Source organism: Pelodiscus sinensis, chromosome 6 (assembly GCF_052426305.1).
Source record: "Pelodiscus sinensis isolate ZL-2025 chromosome 6, ASM5242630v1, whole genome shotgun sequence".
NCBI classification, from domain to species: domain Eukaryota; kingdom Metazoa; phylum Chordata; order Testudines; family Trionychidae; genus Pelodiscus; species Pelodiscus sinensis.
The window spans coordinates 105,023,168-105,042,770 of NC_143057.1; the positions used below are offsets into that span (position 1 = coordinate 105,023,168).

The window sequence follows — 19,603 nt, forward strand, 5'->3', positions numbered from 1 at the left end:
TAAGCTATCATTGTTTTAGATGGATACATTAAAACAACGGTGGTGGAGATTGACTATGATTCGTTAAAAAGAAAACAAAGACCTTCCATGAGTATTTCCCTGAAACATGTAGACAGTGACCAAGAAGTGTATGATGATGTTGGAGATCAGGACAGTAACAGCAGGTATGTATGAATCCAACTCAAGTTAGTTGATTTAATCCAATTGATAGATTATCCAAAATGAGGAAAATTACAAAACAGGAACACAGAATTTTTAAATTGAAAAATATATATTCTTGCTGACACAAAACATCAGATTTCAAAGTATGTGAAATTACAGTGAAACTATGTGAAAATGCAATTTTAAAAACAGTATATGCTAGTCTGAGGCATTTGAATTTTACCATAATATTTCCTGTGCTTAGACTAGGAAATACAACAGATTCCATGGTGAAGGTCACTATCTTGGCACATTAAATTCTACTTGTTTAACAATACCCGTTTTATGAGTTGGAGGCATTGTAGGATTTCCTTCCAGACAGTCTGTAACTTTGTTATAGCTTTTAAGACAATCCATTCTATAAGCCTATCTGAGTCGATATTTTCAGATTCAGAGGCCATCTAATTTTTTTAATCTCAAATCAATTCATAATTCATTTCATCTCTGGGTTCAGAGCACAAAACTATCAATACAATCAAAACAATAGTGGGTGACATAAAACTTCCCATCAAATATCACATAAGCAGTTGAGAGGTGTGAAAGAAGACAAAAATCTTACCTTTTTTAGCTAGTTTCCCTGTCTGTGAGAGCTAAATGATTTTGAATTGCACAGTCTGGATTAAATCTATAAATTATTTTTCAGTAGTTACATTGCCCCTGTTTAGGCAAAACTTCCACTAACTTCACAAAGACTTCAGGATTTAGTCCAATGATATGCAGGTGAGACTGTGGGCAGAGGGATTAGTCTCTATTTATGACAATTTACAACATAACTGAGCTTTTTACAAATATACAACAAACTCTGATAGCAATGAAAAACAGCTAATAATATACAAAAAAATGTAACTGGCCTAAAATGACTGAAGTGGAGAGAGGAATAAGAATGAAAGAAGAAATCCAGAATCTAGAAGCATTTATGTATAATGGAGGATGGTAACTGTGAAAGTGGAGAAAAAACTATAAAAACTCCATAGAAAGCAATGAATGAAATGCAGGATTCCCACAAAACAGACCACAGAACAAACAATACAGTTCTCTTAAAGTCACATCCTGCCCTTTCTAATCTACAGGGCTACGTCTACACTGGCCCCTTTTCCGGAAGGGGCATGTAAATTTCAGCAGTCGTCGTAGGGAAATCCGCGGGGGATTTAAATATCCCCCGCGGCATTTAAATAAAAATGTCCGCCGCTTTTTTTCGGCTTTTAAAAAAGCCGGAAAAGAGCGTCTAGACTGGCCCCGATCCTCCGGAAAAAGTACTTTGAAGTAGGAATAAGACCCTCCGGAAAAGGGCACTTTTTCCAGAGGATCGGGGCCAGTCTAGACGCTCTTTTCCGGCTTTTTTAAAAGCCGAAAAAAAGCGGCGGACATTTTTATTTAAATGCCGCGGGGGATATTTAAATCCCCCGCGGATTTCCCTACGACGACTGCTGAAATTTACATGCCCCTTCCGGAAAAGGGGCCAGTGTAGACGTAGCCCAGGTGAAAGGCCCTAAAAGCAAAGGAACCACTGAAACTGCACAACCTCAGATCTGTGCATTCCCTACAGCCCATGAGCCTTCTGAACTCTCTCTCTCTCTCTCTCTCTCTCTCTCTCTCTCCATGAATGTGGAGGGATGTTTGAAGGCATGACTGGCATATACCTTGGGATCAGTGGCTAACAGAATTAACCTCCCTGCCTCAGCAAATACCATATCCAGACTGTGGGGGATTTCCCTTGTGGAGGAGACTCCTTCAGTGGCATACAGCCATCCTATTAGCATTTAGAACCATCTCCTGACATATGGATGTGGCTAGGATCAAGAGCAAGTGGCTAGGCTGCTGCTGTAGATAGCTGTTCTTCAATACAACAACTGCTGTCAGGACAGTATTTTCTCCCTATTTGAAAAGGGGACCAAATGAGCAGCTGGGAGCACAAAGGTTGCTTAAGGCTATCATCCTTTGCACGTACAGTTTAGCCCAGGGCTGGGCAAGATGCAGCCCAGGGGTCAGATCCAACCTGGCAAACACTTTGATCCAGCCCACAGACTGCATCTGGCCATTTTGGTTTTATCCTGCTGCTCGTGCCACTGAATTTTCAGGCAATGGCTCAGGCAGCAGGATCTTATTTAAATGCCTCATGGCTCCTGGTCGCAGCAGTACCCTGGCAGGGGCTGGAGCTGTGAGCCATTTAAATAGCTGCAGCAACACAGAGTGGCTGCCAGGTGACGCATCAGTGGTGGGGGAGGGAGCCATGAGCCCTTTCCTGTGTTTTTAGTTAAAAGCTTCCAGCCCCAAATAAGTCTGGCAGGGAGACTAGTCCCCAACCGTGCCCCTTCCACCTCAGGCCCCACCCCTTCCAGGGAGTGGAGCTGGCCCTTGACCACATACCAAAATTCATTAAGTGGCCTCCTTGTGAAAATTATTGCCCACTCCTCCCTTAGCCATACCAGGGAATCAAGCTATGCTCACTAATTTAGGTGAGTCAATTTCAAAATTAGATTCCTCACTGCAAAAATATTTTTAGGCTTCTCCTTTTCATGAGGGATATTATAATCATCCATCTCGATGCCAGAAATTTAGTTGTGCTGTGCTTTCAACAGCTAATAAGGATGGGTGCATATTTTTGTATTAAACTGGATTATTTAGAAAACAGTAGACTATATATGTGAGTTTAAGTACAATTCCTTGTACTTTTATATATCACAATAACAGTAAAAGCCTGTAGAGTGGAATGGTTGGAATTCACTTTTAGAGCCCTGTGATTCATTAAAGCCTTCAAGCTATATTCTGGCATTTTAATCTTCTCTAATGATTTATAGCCTTGCATTCAGTTCCTCAGCTTGAATTATCCTGCATATATCAAAATATCTGACATATGCACCAATGTGTTTTGAGACCAACATAAAATCACCATAATAAAAAACTCGTTGACCAAAATATTATTGTAACTGGTAATGACACCAATTTTTAATAAAAGCCTACGTATGACTGCTGAACTTTGTGATATGCTGAAATTTAATAGCAATGAGGCATTTTAAATAAAATTTTATTTTAAAGTGTTTTTATGTAGGGTTTTGATAGTTTTCATTTTGGTTGTTTAGTGGGCACTCATACATCATAGTGATGAGTGTGATGAAAGAAAGAGAGAAATAATTGGTACCTTTGGCAATTTAGAAGGTCAGTATTTAAGCATGCAAAATAGATATTTCCTGAGTGCCCATCTAGGCATCTAGATGTAGGATTTGAATATAGTATTTAGATGGATTCATGTGTATTGAAATATACTAGAACATATGTCAAGAAAATGGTGTATGTTTGTTGTTTTCTTTTTTTACAATGAATGCAAATGTGAATCGTAAAAGTTCTTTCACTTTGTTCTTCTAGCCACAGTGGTGGTCGAAGTGGAACTGGAAGTAAGTTCTACTTTTATTACATCTAAATTTCTTGTTTGTATTTTATTTAGTGCTTACCTACAGGTGCAGATCTTTATGATTTCCTGTAATGGAATAATTAACCACAAGTATGCAAATGTTATTTAGCAAGTGGTAAACCATGAGGGGTGATGGTTTCATGCAGTTGCCTGTCATGTAGTTCCACCTGTGGAAACATGGATGAATCAAAAATTTAAAGTCTGGGTACAGTGAATCCAAAGTATGATCATGAGAATGAGGATGATTGCAGATGCTAGTTTACACCACAAAAACACCATGTAGAATGGCAAAATTTCAATATCACTGAGACTTTCTGTTCAAAAGAAATTGAACACTAGAATAGCTTGTATACTGGTAGTCAAAGTTATGGTTCACTGGCAGAGCTAAGGGGGAGATCTAGTTCCAGTCACATTTTATAATTTGAATCAGTGCTACTACAGTAGTTCCTCATTGTCAGGAGCATCAGAACTGATCCACATTTTAAAAATGCTTTCAAGTTAGCCCAGTATATATATTTCTTTATTTTTCTTAGACACAGCTCAGGCTCTCAGTTTAGTTGAGAGTACCAGTTACAGATGGAACCCCCCCAGCAATGCAGATTAGGAAGATTCCCTCCACATGGTTCTCAGTTGACAGACAGCCTTGGCAGGGAGGCCAAAGACTGGGAGATGGAATTACCATTTCACTCCATCAGGCGGTGCCCATACATAAAGATTGAAGGGGTCAATCTGAGGAAGATTGCATTGCTACAGCTTCTGACTCACTTCTTTTCTACTTGAGTAGAGGACCTCAGCCTTTTTGAATGTCTGTCTGGTACCCTTATCTTCATCTAGCACCTTTCACCTGCACTGAAATCACACACAAAATAAAATTAAAAAGTTACAAATCTTGTTATTGAGTTGGTCAACAGCATAACAGCCCACTGGTTTTCACCAATTACTTATTTTCAATATTCAGGTTATTCTTATTGGCATTATTTTATTTATATACTAAGGCCAGTCCAGAGTTGATATAAATCAGAAGAACCTCACTGATTTATATCACCTGAGGACCTACCCTGTACATTTAACATTACAAGTCACTCAGAGAAGTAGCAGCCTATACTAAACCACTGGTTAGTGTCCCACTAAACAGAATCTGAGTATTCATGGATTATTTCACTTTTCCATTTATTAAAGTGATGTTCCCACCTCCTCCCGCCGATGAAGAAATTTATGATGGAATTGATGATGAGGATGCTAATGCTAGGTAAGTGTTTATATCGGTGTTTCTTAAACTGTGTTTCCGTGGCACACTGGTGTGCTGTGAGGGACTTGGAGGTGTGCTGCAGAAAACAGAGTTCAAAAGTGGCTGCCCTTAAAGGGACAGGCGACTTTTTTTTTTTTTTTATGTTTCTCATAAAAAGAAATTATTGTTTGGTGTTCCTTGGTCTTAAAAGATTTAAGAAACACTGGTTTATATCATTTATGATTATTGCCCATTTGAACTGAGTCCCATAGATTTTTATTTTAACATTTTAAATGTGGGATAAAAATTAACAAGTATTTAGCTTGATCTTTAGCTGGTGTAATCATGCATGGTTTCATTGACTTAAAAAAGATACATAGAACTAGAATGCTACCAAACTATTCCAGCAGTGAACAGACTTTAAAAAAAAGGCATGAACTTAAGTCAAGAGCTGAGTTCTATGTTACTTCCGGTGAGATTTTTAATGTGCATAATGCATTATAAAGGCAGCAAAAGAAGCTGTAACCATGAACATAAAAAAATTACAACTGGACAGAATAATCTTTAAAGGAAAGGGAAGAAAGTTACAGGTGCTAGTTTGGTAAATGACAATATAAAAACATTAAATTGGCATGTGAATGACCTAGAAGACCTGGATCATTTTTTCTGGTCCAGAATGCTACTCACTATAAATGCCTAAAACAAGGAATACTTTTTGACGCCTTCCACTTTTCTTCTCCTAAACATTACACTGGACTGTTGAAAAGGCTTCCAGTGCAGAGTTATACTTAGCACTGTCTACTTGGCTGTAAGTACACTACAATATGTCAGCTCTTGTGTGTTAATGGTACTTAAGCCTTCATCTGCAACCAGCTCCTCTCAAGCAGACTTTTGCAACTGCACTGAGCCAGTTACTGGATGAGACTTCAACCCTGATCCTAAGGCACATGTTCATATGTCTAGTCTTCTTGAGCTGCATAAAACTATGTGCGGAATGGATTATGAAGGCAGCAAAAGAAGCTGCAGCCAGGAACATACTTAAAAAAATGGACAGAATAATCATTACAGGAAAGGGAAGAAAGATACAGGTTCTAGTTTGCTAAATGAAAACATACAAACATTAAATTGGTATGTGAATGACCCAAAAGAGCTCTTGGTCCATGTGGTTATGTACTTCCCCGACCTGGGCTTTAGTTAGCCACTGGCCTTTGCATGGCTGTTGTTCTAATAGCATTTTTAATTCTATATATATTAAGTACTAACATTTTAGTAAATAAGTTAATAGATGTCTATTCTCATCTCATGACATGCTCCTAGTTCTCACTAATGAGAATTACATGCATCAACCAAGAGCTGAAAATGGCCTTTTTAAGAGATAATGTCCCATTCTGCATTGTGATAATTGCATGCATACTCCAAAGGTCTATATCACAGGATGAAGATAAGAATGACTCCTGGTCCAGAGGGCTTTTGAAGATGTTAAAGGGAAAAGATGACAAAAAGAAAAGTGTACGAGAGAAAACAACCAAAGTCAATGAGGCAGAAGATAATGGAGGTTCCTTGTAAGAATCTGCCATGAAAACACAATGCACTACAACTAATGCTAATACAGCGTTGAGCATATGCTACTAATATATTCTCACAGCAACCTAATCAATCATGAATCAAGCTGAACACAAATATTAAAATTCTGAAATAATATTGCCGACAATTACCGCAGTATGTTCTTTCCCATGCTATGCTATCTTTATTAATCACAGAATGTATGATGCATATACATTTGATTTTAGATTCAAAGTGAAAAGATGTCCCAATCCAACAGAGCATGAACACACATTCTTAAAGTTCAGTATTCAGTAAAACATAGATATAAATGCAACTTCAGTATATGCTTAAAGTTAAGCATGTGCTTAAGTCCTTCGCTGAATAATGATGGATTGCTGAACTGGATCCAAAATGCTTACTAATTAATTTCTACAAGCATATAATAAAACTGTCCTATAAGATAGTCTTAGAACTGTCCAGAGAATATGTTTTAATTGTATAATATGAGCATTATGTGGTAACAAAATGATTTTACTTACCCAAAGAACTCAGTCACTAAATTGAAGTATTTTTGCTGTGAAAAAACAGAGGGCCTTATTCATTGACCATCCCAGCTACTTTGTTCCTTCCTGGTAACACAACTTTGTTATAAACGCAGCAGAAGTTACTTTTATTTGCATCGCTGGCATGGCACTAAGGAGCTGGCATATTATAGCGTTGTCAAATTCCATTTAATTGGTTAACTGGTTAAACACAACGTTTAACCAGTTAACCAATTATAGGGAAATGGGGGCCTTGCCAGAGGCAGGGGCTGCTCCAGCTTGGACAGAGCAGCCCCTGCCTGGCAGGCAGGGAAACTGTTCCAGCCCCACCAATTAACTAGAACTACTATGCATCACCCATTAAGGGTAATGCTTACGGGTTAACTGGTTAACCTTTCACAATCCTACTATATAATGGTGAATCTGGCCCTATGGAACCAAGCTATGAATAACATGCAAAACAGGAGAAGGACAAAGAGTTTCCTCTTCTTACCAGATCATGCTCATATTCAAAAAACCTTTCCAATTTTTAGAAGCAGTTCTCCATAATTTCTGATTCCTAATACACGAGGCCACAAATCACATGATCTCTGTCTAAAAGAATATTATGAAATATGGAGAAACATTGAACAAAAAATCACAGCAGAACTCCTTTCTCTGGTCCAAATCTACACTCATTGGCTTTAACAATTCCATTTTCAGGATTATGTCTCACAGTTGCCATAGGACTGGTGCATCTCCTCTACTGTTACCAGTGATGGGGAAAAACACAGTAGAATGACTGTTGGCATTTTTACAACCATCTGCATTATACCAGTTCTGAACATGTGAGGCTACCGTGACCATTTCTAATCTTAGTGGAGAAGTACAAACATATCTGTAGGTAGTGTGCAGCACCAGTTTTGTGAATTGGCTATCAGTGATTTAAATTAGGAGAAATTCTGTTCACTTGACTATAATTTTTAATGAAGATTGTATTTTTTTCAGCATGAATCCTCCAGTTAAGCAGTTTGGGAAAGGTAAGCAATAACCCTATTATGCTCCAATACATCTGTTAGTCTATAAGGTGCTACAGGACTCCTTGTTGCTTTTGCAATAATCCAAGGTAATTTTTCACTATTTTATTTTTATATTAATTCTTGCAGCATAATATATTTAACACCAACACTTCAGCTTTCTTTTGCATAAATTGTTCTGAATTATGCTAGTCACAAGAAAATAAATTATTTAAAAAAAAAGAATCAGGGTTTCCCATTCATTACTCAGGACCCAGAAAATAAATGTTGAAATACCTTAACTGACCTATAGATGTAATGATGTGTCTATAAAAGGCATTGTACTTTTAATAAAGTGTCATGACTTTTGCGTATGAATCTTAGAAGTTTAGAATTGAAAGGGACCTCAAGACATTTTCTGGTCCAGTCCCCTGCACTCAAGCCAAGTCTGAATATTATCTAGAACAATGATGGGCAACCTGTGGCTTGCAGACTGCATGCAACCCATTGGGATTATCCACTGGAGAGGTGCGAGATTGTTTACATTAAATGTCCACAGGCATGGCTCCCCACTGCTCCTAGGTTTTAGCCAATGGAAGCTGCAGGAAACAGCAGTCCATCAGGACATGCTGGCCACTGCTTCCTATATCTCCTATTGGCCAGGAATGGTGAACGATGACCATTGGGAGCTGTGGAGAACCAGGCCTGCGGATGTTCAACATAAACAAAATGTCTTCGCAGCCTGCCAGAAGATAACCCTGATAGGTCATGTGTGGTCCATGGGCTGCATGTTGCCCATCAATGATCTAGCCATCCCTGACTGATATTTATCTAACATGCTCTTAAAAATATCTAATGACAGAGTTTCAACAACTTTGCGAGGCAATTTATTCCAGTGCTTAACTATCGTGACGGGAAGTTGATTTTTTCCCTAATGTCCAATCTAAACTGCCCTTGCTGCAATTTAAGCCCACTGCTTCTTGTCCCATCTTCAGAGGATAAAGGGAACATTTTTTCTCTTCTGCATGTCTTAGTTCATTCATCATAGAGCATAAACAGATGTAGTTAGAAAGAAACACTAAGGCTACGTCTAGATTGGCATGATTTTCCGGAAATGCTTTTAATGGAAAAGTTTTCCGTTAAAAGCATTTTCGGAAAAGAGCGTCTAGATTGGCACGGACACTTTTCCGCAAAAGCACTTTTTGCAGAAAAGCGTCCGTGGTCAATCTTAGACACGCTTTTGTGCAAAAAAGCCCCGATTGCCATTTTTGCGATCGGGGCTTTTTTTGTGCAAAACAAATCTCAGCTGTCTACACTGGCCCTTTTGCACAAAAGTTTTGCGCAAAAGGGACTTTTGCCTGAACGGGAGCAGCATAGTATTTCCGCAAAAAGCACCGATTTCTTACAGTAGGAAGTCAGTGCTTTTGCGGAAATTCAAGCGGCCAATGTAGACAGCTGGCAAGTTTTTCCGGAAAAGCGGCTGATTTTCCAGAAAAACTGGCCAGCCTAGACACAGCCTAAGTGCAGGGTTATAAAACCATTTGATTATACAGTAGTGATGTATAGCACTTTATTTTTTTTAAATAACTTTTGTTAAGGCAAGAAAAACTGATAAATATCAACCTAGCTATAGAACATGAAGCAAATTCTTAAAATGTTTAATACTGTTGCCTAGAACCCAAACTTAAACCTACTTTTCCTGTAATCACTTTTTTTAGGCACTGACTGACTTGAAGTGTTGATCAACAACTAATACCTTTCTGCAAACATATAGGGCCAGCTTCAAAGAATAATTTTGAGTACTCATTCTTATTTATACTATGGTCTCTTTCCACTGCTCTAGTAGTGTAAAGTATAAAGTAGTCTTAAAGATAACATAAATTTGATTCATACCCAATATTACCAGAGTGGTGTAAAGTGGCCTTAGTGTGAATGAAAATCAAGCCCAAGGGCATACTTTGAGGCAGTATAGTGGGAAATGACCTAATTAAATTGAGGATTAAAGGCCATTGCATCAACCAACATGTGCTAAAACTTGTTTAATCTTTAAAAGATTAAAATAGCAATGAATACCCATTGTTTATTATTAATAATCTTCTGAAAAGATTGGCTGAATGGAGAGACAGTCCACAATGAAAAGTTAACTATAAAATATATGAATACACTTCATGCTGTAATTTATTGTCTTCTTGAACATACATTTTGTTACAGCTTGGGATTGTATCCAGTACCCAAGGACTGCATACTAATCTTTCATTGTTTTGAATTCTGTTGTTTCAGATGCAGGAGACAATGACGTTTATGATGATGTAGAATCATCTGACTTCCCTCCTCCACCAATAGAAATTGAGTAAGTGGAAATAAAAGCTACACTTGTGGGGAAAAGATTGTATATGCTGTGACACATTTTCTAAGTATTTGCTAATGGCAAATTGTTACATTACTCAGCGTGTATATCTTGTTTGCTGCTGCCAGGTTCTGTAGTTTTCATTACCTGGGTGTTAAAATTGTAAGTTAAAAGTTCAAATGCTGCATTTGTAGTTAAAACAATAATGGAATTAGGCTGCTGGAGTAAACATGCCCTGCATTTCAACAAATTCTGGCTCTGGTGGACCAAGGGGAGAAATGAATTCCAGAGTCAAGGACTTCCTGCTATTAATGCCCTGTCTTTAGTCCCCATTCATTTTTAGACCCAGGGACTGTTAACTTGGGAGCTATGGTTAGTCTCAGCTGCTCCAGTGAAGGCAATCACTAATGCATCTAAGATCCAAGCCATTTACTTATACATTATATTAACACTTGCTTTTGTACCTGGAGATGAAATGGCAGTCAGGACAGATAATTATGTATTATACATCTGGCCTGGATCACAGATGTAGTGCACTGCTTGCTGAGAGGACCAGTAATTAAATAAACAGGCTGTCATATTCAGCCCTTGCAGACTTGTCTTCATAGTCTTCAATGTAGCCACAAGTAGGGAGCAATTCAATAATCCAGTCTGGAGGTGACAAAGACACAGAACACTAACAACATCCCCATGCAAAGGAAGGACCTGACCTATCCATTTCCAGGATCATATTTCCAGTCCACCAACAAGCACCACCACCTGTGGGGGAGGTTCTATGGATTACAGCCCTAGACAGATCAAGAAGAGAGGAGGTGGAGTCAAATCTTAACTTTCCAAATGTGAAGAGGGTGGTAAATGGAATCACTTTGTGTTACAGTTTGATAGTATCACAAATATGGAAATAACAATGGCACTCTAAGTGGACCTTATATTTGTGTGGTGCAGATTCCCTGGAATAGTGAGACAATCATAGGCGTGTGGAGCACATTTCATTAGGGTGTACACCCAAAGAATTGTTTTAAAATGTACTCTTTGACCTCCCCCCATTAGCTGCACCCCTTGACCCCCATTAGCCACGCCTCTGGAGGTAACACTTTTGGGACAATATGAACACATGACCAGAAATAAAAGGTATCATGTGACCCCCTTCCCCCAAAAGACTTTTCCCACCATCCTCTTACCAATAGGGATTAGTTTGGCCCTCACCAAATCCCCCTCATGCAACTATCCTGCAATTGCATTAACCCGATGTGTGTGACATTAATTCGGGGGGTGGAGAGGCTGGGTGAAGTGTTCACTCTAAGAGTATCCTCCCATGAGCACAATAAATGTTGTGTTGTGCACCAGTACTGAGTTTGTGGCTTGTTTGGATGTGTCACTGTGGCACCCAAGTTATTAATAAATATCTTATGAACCTCTACCTTTCCCCTCTGCTGCTCTGTCTCCTCTGCTTGTTCCATCAGCTCCCCTGGTGCCTGCTGCCCCCCCCCCCCAACCCTTCACCCACCTCTGCTGTCCTGACTCCTGCCCTTCTCACTGCCCTCAGCTTTCCTGAGACCTGCCCCCCTCCACCAGCCCTTCTCTCCCCCCTGTGCCCACTCCTCCAGTAGCCCCACTCTGGTCATGTGAGCTACCCATCGTCATCCCCTCTCCTAACACCTCCCTCTACACACCTGCCCTGCCTCTCTCCTCTGGTGCTGGTCTCTCCTCTGCAGGTGTCTGCCCTTCTGCTTCACGCCCGGAATCCGCTGGCACCTGCACCTTCCCTTACCCCTGCACCCTCCTGTTCCCTCCCCCTTCCCTCACTGCCCCTGCCCCTTTGCCTTCTTTTTCCCTGATGCCCACCCCCTCACCACCCTCTGCCCCCATTCCCCTCATGCCCCTCTGTGCCCTCACATGTGCCTTGCTCCATCCCTGCCTTCCTCATGCCCACCCCTTCTTTCAAGCCTTCTCCCAGCCCCTCTCTTTCTGTCCCCTAGCCCCCAAAGCCCTTCCCCTCTCCTCTCCTAGCATCAGCCTGTCCCCCCTCTCACTGACACCTCTCCTCCTGCCTTTTTCCTCATTGTCTCCACTTGGCATTTGTCTCTCTCCTGCACCCTGTCCTTTGGTGCCTTCCCTTTTCTTCTCCTGACCTGCCCCCCTCTTCTCAGCACAAGCCCCTTCCTCTCTGATCCTTATCCCCTATTTTTCCCTCCTCTTCCAGCAGCCGCCAACTGGTCTGTAAGGGTATGACTACACTACCACCCTAGGGTGGTTAATGTAGGCAACCGAAGTTGCAAATGAAGCCCGGGATTTAAATATCCCAGGCTTCATTTGCATCTTCCTGGGCGCCGCCATTTTTAAATCCCCGGTAGTTTGGACTCCGTGCCCACGGCTACATGTGGCACGGAGTAGGTAGTTCGAATTAGGCTTTCTAATTCGAACTACCGGTACACCTCGGTAGAAAGCCTAATTCAAACTACCTACTCCGTGCCGGGTGTAGCCGTGGGCACGGAGTCCAAACTACCTGGGATTTTAAAATGGCGGCGCCCGGGAAGATGCAAATTAAGCCCGGGATATTTAAATCATTTGCAACTTCATTTGCAACTTCGGTTGCCTACATTAACCACCCTAGTTCAAACTAAGGTGGTAGTGTAGACATACCCTAACAGAGTTCAAGGGTCACCCTGACTGTCACCCTTCTGGTGCTCCCCCTACTCTGTCTTTCTTAGGTTTCTCAGCCCCCTTTTGGGCCACAAACCCTCACCCCACAGTCTCTGGTTCCCAGAGTTCCGGCAGTCCCCATCACTTGGTGCCTGCACCGGGTCCGACTTGTAGGGTTGCCAGGTAGACCCTCCCCCCAAAAAACTGGACACACTTGATCTTGGGTGAGGGAGGGGAGGTGATCTTGGGTGGGGGAGGCTCTCCCCCAGGGCCATCTGCGCTGCCCCCAACCCCGCGAGGCCAGCCGCACTGACCCTGACCCTGGCCACCCCAGGACAGCCGCGCTGCACCCAATCCCCTGCCCGGGGCAGCACCCGATCCCCTACCCAGGACAGCATCCCCGCCTTCCCACCTCGCTTGATGAGGCAGCCGGGTGACGTTGCTGCGTCCCTGCCGCCTCTTTCCGTGGGGTCCTAAGACCTGCTGATTTTGGCTGCGCATGCGTGGCAAACCTGGTGCAGTGTCCGTTCCCCAGAGTGCCGAAGCAGCGCTCCTTCACTCACGCCCCCTTTGAAACATTAGGGTGTGCCTGGGCACACCCGGCACACCCCGTACGCACGCCTATGGAGACAATGTGTGGTCACATAGACTTTAGGCTGCTACTTTGTGATAAACTAGGACTATCCAGGAAGCTCCTCAATGGGATATTCGTGTAAATCACTCAAACTGTTGCACATCAAGCATATGTGTATCCCAGAAAATCACATCCTGCATAGGGTTCTAAAATGGTGTGTCATTTATCCAGGCTATAGTACGTGGGTGAGAGGTATCTTTTGAAAAGTTTTCTTATTTTGTGTGAGTAGTAGATAAATAATAGCCAGAACTCACACACCTATTAATCATAGAAAAGAAAATATCCCTATTTCTTATACTTTTGAAAAATGCAGCTCCTAGTGTGTAATGATTATCCATATTAGTACAACAGGTATGATCCCCTAAAAACAAATTAAGTCTAAAGGCAATTAGTGAAGTGTCTGAAAACTTATCACATTCTATTATGTTGCTAATTGTGTTTTGTCTCTAATCTGGTGTTTTAGATCTGCATTAAATATAAAATCTCTGGGCCTCGGAAGGGGCAAATCAGATGAGAAAGATTCACGAAAACTTAAAAAGATGGAAAAAGAGGAGAAAGATTTCAGAAAAAAGTTTAAAGTAAGTCTTATCTGAATACAATTTGAAAATGAAAATATTTGCATAACTTATTCTCCAATTTGTAAATTATCCATTGATTTCATCTGCCACTGAAAGGCAAAATACTTATTTTTGAGATCACATGAGCAGTTTTAATGTTTGGAAAAATATTTACCCCGTTTAATATTTTAAACAGAGCTTTAAAAATTCCAGTCATCTGCACTGATTTTTCCCTCAAACATATTTATCTTGCAAATCTTTACATAACAAATCCCATTGATTTCATTAGAATTATTACAGCAAGTAAAGTATATTCTGCATGAACAAAGTTTTTCAAGGACAAGGCTTATCTCAGTTAAGTCAATACTTAATTAATAATGAAATTTAAAAACAAAAACAAAGCAGTTTTGAGTTGCCCATAAACACAAAGTCTGTGAATGTTCTAATTTACCTCATCAGAGTGCTGATCAAAGCTAGATTGTTGATTCTCACAACCACATTTTGAAGTAACAAATATTACTATCCCCACTTCTACATATGATGGAGCTATCTCAGAGAGATAAGTTCAGAAGTGCTGAGTTCCTCAGTTTTCCTGAATTAATCAGAAGTTATGGGTGCTCAGCACCCTAGAAATTGTAAGTGATTTGTCCAAATCCAGGTGAAAATTCAGAAGATTCTAAAGCCACCCGGTCAGTCAAGGAGCTGACCTGCTACAGGCTTTGGCTTTCATCCATCTGACCCTCTTTTTGGGGGAGTTAAATTAAACTGTAGACATTATATTAACAAAAGATTCTAAATAACTTTTGTGTGTTCATGCGGCAACTCTATCGCTTTCAAATGACAGTATTGAAAGAATGATTAGTGTCATGATATAGAATGGTTTATATTGAGACTAACTGCATAAGGGCAGCAATTTTCAGTAGTGCTCAACCCTGTTGTAACTCTTCAGCCATTGAAATCAATGGCAAACTTAAGCAACGTTCAATACCTTAGAAGTACAGTAAGATTAATTTACATTGTGAGGACTTTTGCTTTCTAACTTGCACTACCACAGTTAGCATGAATTAGGAATAATAGTAAATTTCATACAGACTCATCACTTATTGTATCATTTTAATTAAACAATACTTTTTTGGTACACAAAATATTAGACAATGGTTGCAATTAGCAACTGAAATATGATTTAGGTATTTAATCAATCTTAAAAACTATATGATGCAAGTATGCTGCAAAGCAATAAAGATTGCTTATCTTCCACAATAACGATATAACATTGGTCAAAAATGGCGTGTTCTGGGTGATGCTGAGGGCTGGCTGCCCCTATTCCAGTGAAATCAGTTGCCAGCCCTAGATAAATAAGACTTCTTTAATTACTTTCTGCACGCTATTCATGATTTTATAGACATTTATCATATGCTCCTATAGTCATCTCTTTTCTCACCTGAAGTCCCAGTCTTTATAATCTCTCCATTTGTTCCATATCCAGAAACATTTTTCTCGCCCTTATCTGTACTTTTTCCAATTCTAATATATCTTTTTGAGATGTGGTAACCTAGACTACATGCAATATTCAAGATGTGGGCATACCATGGATTGATTTAGAGGCATTATATTTTCTGACTTTATCTATCCCTTTCCTAATGGTCCCTAGCACTCTGTTAACTTTTTGACTGCCTCTGTATCCGGAGGAAATATTTTCAGATAATTATCTACAATGACTGCAGGATCTCTTTCTTGCATGGTAACAGCTAATTTAGTAATGTACCATTTTGTATAGTATAATTGGGGTTATGGTTTCCAACGTGCATTACTGTACATTTATCAATACAGAATTTCCTCTGCAAATTTGTTACCCAGTCTCCCTTTTTGTGAGAACTCTTCACAGCCAATTTTAGACTTAACTATCTTGAGTAATTTTCTAACACCTGCAAACATTGCCACTACATTATTTATTCCTTTTTCCACATCATTTATGAATATGATAACAGCACTGGTCCCTGTGAAGACCCCATTATTTATTTCTGATCAATGTGAAAACATAATTTATTTCTACCCTTTGTTTCCTATCTTTTAAGCCTCTTTCAAAAAAGGCATGTAGTCTAGACATAGCCTCATCCAGTCTGCTTATTTTGCATAAGAGCCTTTGGTGAGAGACCTTGTCAAAGGCTTTCTGAAAATCCCAGAACACTGTATCCATTGGATTGCTCTTGTCTACATCTTTGTTGATCCCTCAAAGAACTGTATAAATTGATGATGCCTAATTTCTCGCTATAAAAACCATGTTTGCTCTCTTTCCCAACATATTGTGTTCATAAGTGATAGTTCTGTTCTTTACAATAGTTTCAAGCAATTGGCCTTGTGCTGAAGTTAGACATATTGGCCTATGTCAGGGCTATTTCCCACACTGGCACTCCAAGTGCAGAAGATGGGGGCCCGCAAGAGACCTTAAATACCTTGCCTCTATAGGCTCTGTTTCCAAAACTCCCCCGAGACACAGATGCACTGGCTCTGAGAAAAACAAAAGCTGCCACCATCAAGTGGCACTTTTGTAGACAGTTTCAACACAGTGGCCAAGGACTCTGGGGAAAGTCTACATTGCCACTGCCTGTACTGCACCTGTTTGTTTGATGGAAAGATAATTTCACTCTCCATCTATGCCAGTGCAGAAACCTTCACCCAGGGCCAGCCCGAGCCATTTTGGTGCCCTGGGCCCGGGCGCACAGCGCCATCCCCCTGGGAGCACGGACCCGCCCCCGAGGCGCATGGCGCATGCGCTGCCCAGCCCAGCCCAGCCTGGCCACCGCTGCTGGCGCGCAGCGCCTGGCTGTGCAGGGCCCTGTGGCCGTGGGGAGAAGGGCGCTGCGCGGATGGGGTGGGGGCCAGCGCTGCAGGGATGGGATGGGGGCTGGCGCTGCGGGAGCCGGGCACGTGGCGCCGGATGGCAGCTATAAGGGACATTGCGCACCCCTTACAGCTGCCATCAGGGGCCCCCATTGATTGGTGCCCCAGGCAGCTGCCTGGCTCACCCACCCCTTAGTCCGGCCCTGCCTTCACCAACACTAAATTCCTCCACAACAGTTTAGAAATCAGTACAAGTACTCAAAGAAATAACTGTTTGAAGGGAATAGACTTATATGGAAAGAAGTGATTTCATTAGATACATCTTATGTAAATAAGAGTTTGCCATTTGTGATTTTTGGACTGACTTGGCCAATTTTCTCCCTTGGTAGTTTTGTCTAAATATATCTTGTATAAAATGTGTAAATTTCTTACTAGATTCTAAATATACAGCTTACCATTCATTTACACTAAGGATTGATGTTCAAACACTCTAATGTGCAGTTTCATCCTCTATTTTTACCCACTTGGGTGCTTGCAATTTGCTATTCCATACACATACAAACATGCAAGCCAAAATCAAATGATCTCCAAGCCTGTGCACAATTAATAGGATTAAAAATCAACACCAAGAAAACTAATACTATGAGAAATAACCTGCAAGAAGAAACACCAATAATCATTTCAGGGAATGACATAAAAGTAATCCAATATTTCATGTACTTTGGCAGCATTGTGCATGTGACAGGTTGAACAGATGAAGACATTAAAGCCAGAATACAAAAGACAGACATGCCTTTGTAATGCTAAAGCTGTTGTGGAGAAACATACATTTTGCCCTCCAAATTAAATTTCAAATATTTAACACTATTGTCAAATTAATATTAATATATGGCATTGAAACTTGGAGTCTTATTAATACCGTACTAAATTCCAAGATTTCATAAACAGCTGCCTTAGACAAATCCTCAGTATCAGATGGCTGGTAAGCCCTTTCCCCCCTGCACGCGTGCGCGCGCGCACACACACACACACAAATGAAGAACTCTGGAGGAGGACAAAACAGAAACTGATAGCACAGGAAATTACGGAACAAAAATGAAAAAGGCTAGGACATATGTGGAGGAAAGACCTAAATAACATAACAAGATAGACATAGGACTGGAAAAGGCCCAGGGCAACAAGCAATGAGGGAGACCAGGAATAAAATAGAAACATACAACAGAAGCAGAGCTGAAAAAAGCTAAGACTGCAGCTGGATGGAAATCAGCAAAGATGGCAGATCCTATGTTCTGCATGGAATAAAGAGGCAGAGATAGCATAACAGTGCACAATATTACTTGCCTATGTTTCTGAAATCAGACCAAAAGTTTTAGGAGACTGTAATATAATGTATAAGAGACTATAAAGCTTTTGCAATGTTTGCATCTTGCATCTCTCTTTTTGTTTTTGCAGTTTGAAGGTGAAATTAAAGTTATTTATTCCACTACAATTATCCTGGATCTGCAATCTAAAAAATGGGGAGCAAAAGACTTACAAGTGAAACCAGGGGAGTCAGTTGACATTCTGCAAATCACAGATGATGCCAAGGTCCTGTGTAGGAATGAGGAAGGAAAATGTAAGTTATATAACACATGGTACAATGTGTCACATATTATTGAACAAACTGGCAAGTAGAGAATAATAATTTACTGCATAACATCACTCATGGGCCTTGTTATGCTCAAGCATTGATTGATGGTTCCTTTTTCTATTTGCTTTATGGCTAACAGCATATAGAGTATTTGTTATAACTATTTTGTTCTTACTTTCAGTGATGCCTACACAAATGCATGATAAGAAACTGTCCTTGTTCTAGAAAGCTTAGAAGCTAAATAGACAAGACAGCTTGGAGGAGAGAGAGGCAGCATTATTATTTAATTAAATATTAATTTCCATTTCCTAAGATTAACAAGTTTTGTCTATGGCTCAGGTCTCTCCATTTGTCATATGGAGCACTACTAACATTTCAGATAGAATTTAATGAAACAGTAGGGGCCAAATTCACCCTCCCTGCACCACCACTGTCAGCCATCCTGTGATTCAGCCATGGGAGGACCAATGATGGTTGCTCCACTTGCCCTAATGCTGGATTTCTATTACAGGGTGGGGGGATTGCAACACTTGGCTCTCTGAAAACACACCTGGGGTGGGGACCTTTCCACTCAGCAGATCTTGATCACATGTCCTCCCTGGCCAGTACTGCCTGTTGTTAGGGGTTCATAAAGAAGCTGCAGCCAGACATCCTGCCTAAATGTTGTGGCTTCTTGGAGCTCCCTGCGAGGGTCTGTCTGGCAGAAGCTGGTACATTCTTTATGTAAATTTGGAGCATGTACTGATGGCTTTGAGTTCTCTAGAGGTATTTAATTTCCCTGCTTTATAAAATTCCCAAATCAATAGCAATCCATGTTGTGTATTAAAAAGATGGATGAACAAGCTTTAGGGATACAACACTGCTCTTCCAGCTGCCCTTCTCTTCCACTTTCCCAGCCCATTCTATGGACTAAAACAGTGGCTTTTACCTTCTCATATCTCCTATGAGGAGTGTACTGGTCACTTGATCTACTCAAGAATGGATCTCTCTTCTGGAATGTTCTCTCTGTTCCCCACATACCAGGCTGTCCT

General features: G+C 40.7%; 1 protein-coding gene across 4 annotated transcripts in view; it reads left to right on the plus strand.

Annotated features, from left to right (window-relative positions):
• Window positions 1-19,603, plus strand: part of FYB1 (FYN binding protein 1) — a 121,453-nt gene that overhangs the window by 87,071 nt on the left and 14,779 nt on the right. For 3 of the 4 annotated variants that reach the window (XM_014581770.4, XM_075932511.2, XM_006139480.5), the window contains exons 9-16: window positions 20-164; window positions 3,565-3,593; window positions 4,790-4,859; window positions 6,260-6,400; window positions 7,913-7,944; window positions 10,201-10,270; window positions 14,008-14,122; window positions 18,395-18,557. In XM_014581770.4, the coding sequence (XP_014437256.3) occupies window positions 20-164; window positions 3,565-3,593; window positions 4,790-4,859; window positions 6,260-6,400; window positions 7,913-7,944; window positions 10,201-10,270; window positions 14,008-14,122; window positions 18,395-18,557 (765 nt within the window). The remainder of the gene's footprint in view (window positions 1-19; window positions 165-3,564; window positions 3,594-4,789; window positions 4,860-6,259; window positions 6,401-7,912; window positions 7,945-10,200; window positions 10,271-14,007; window positions 14,123-18,394; window positions 18,558-19,603) is intronic. The other variant, XM_075932510.2, reaches the window with a different exon arrangement.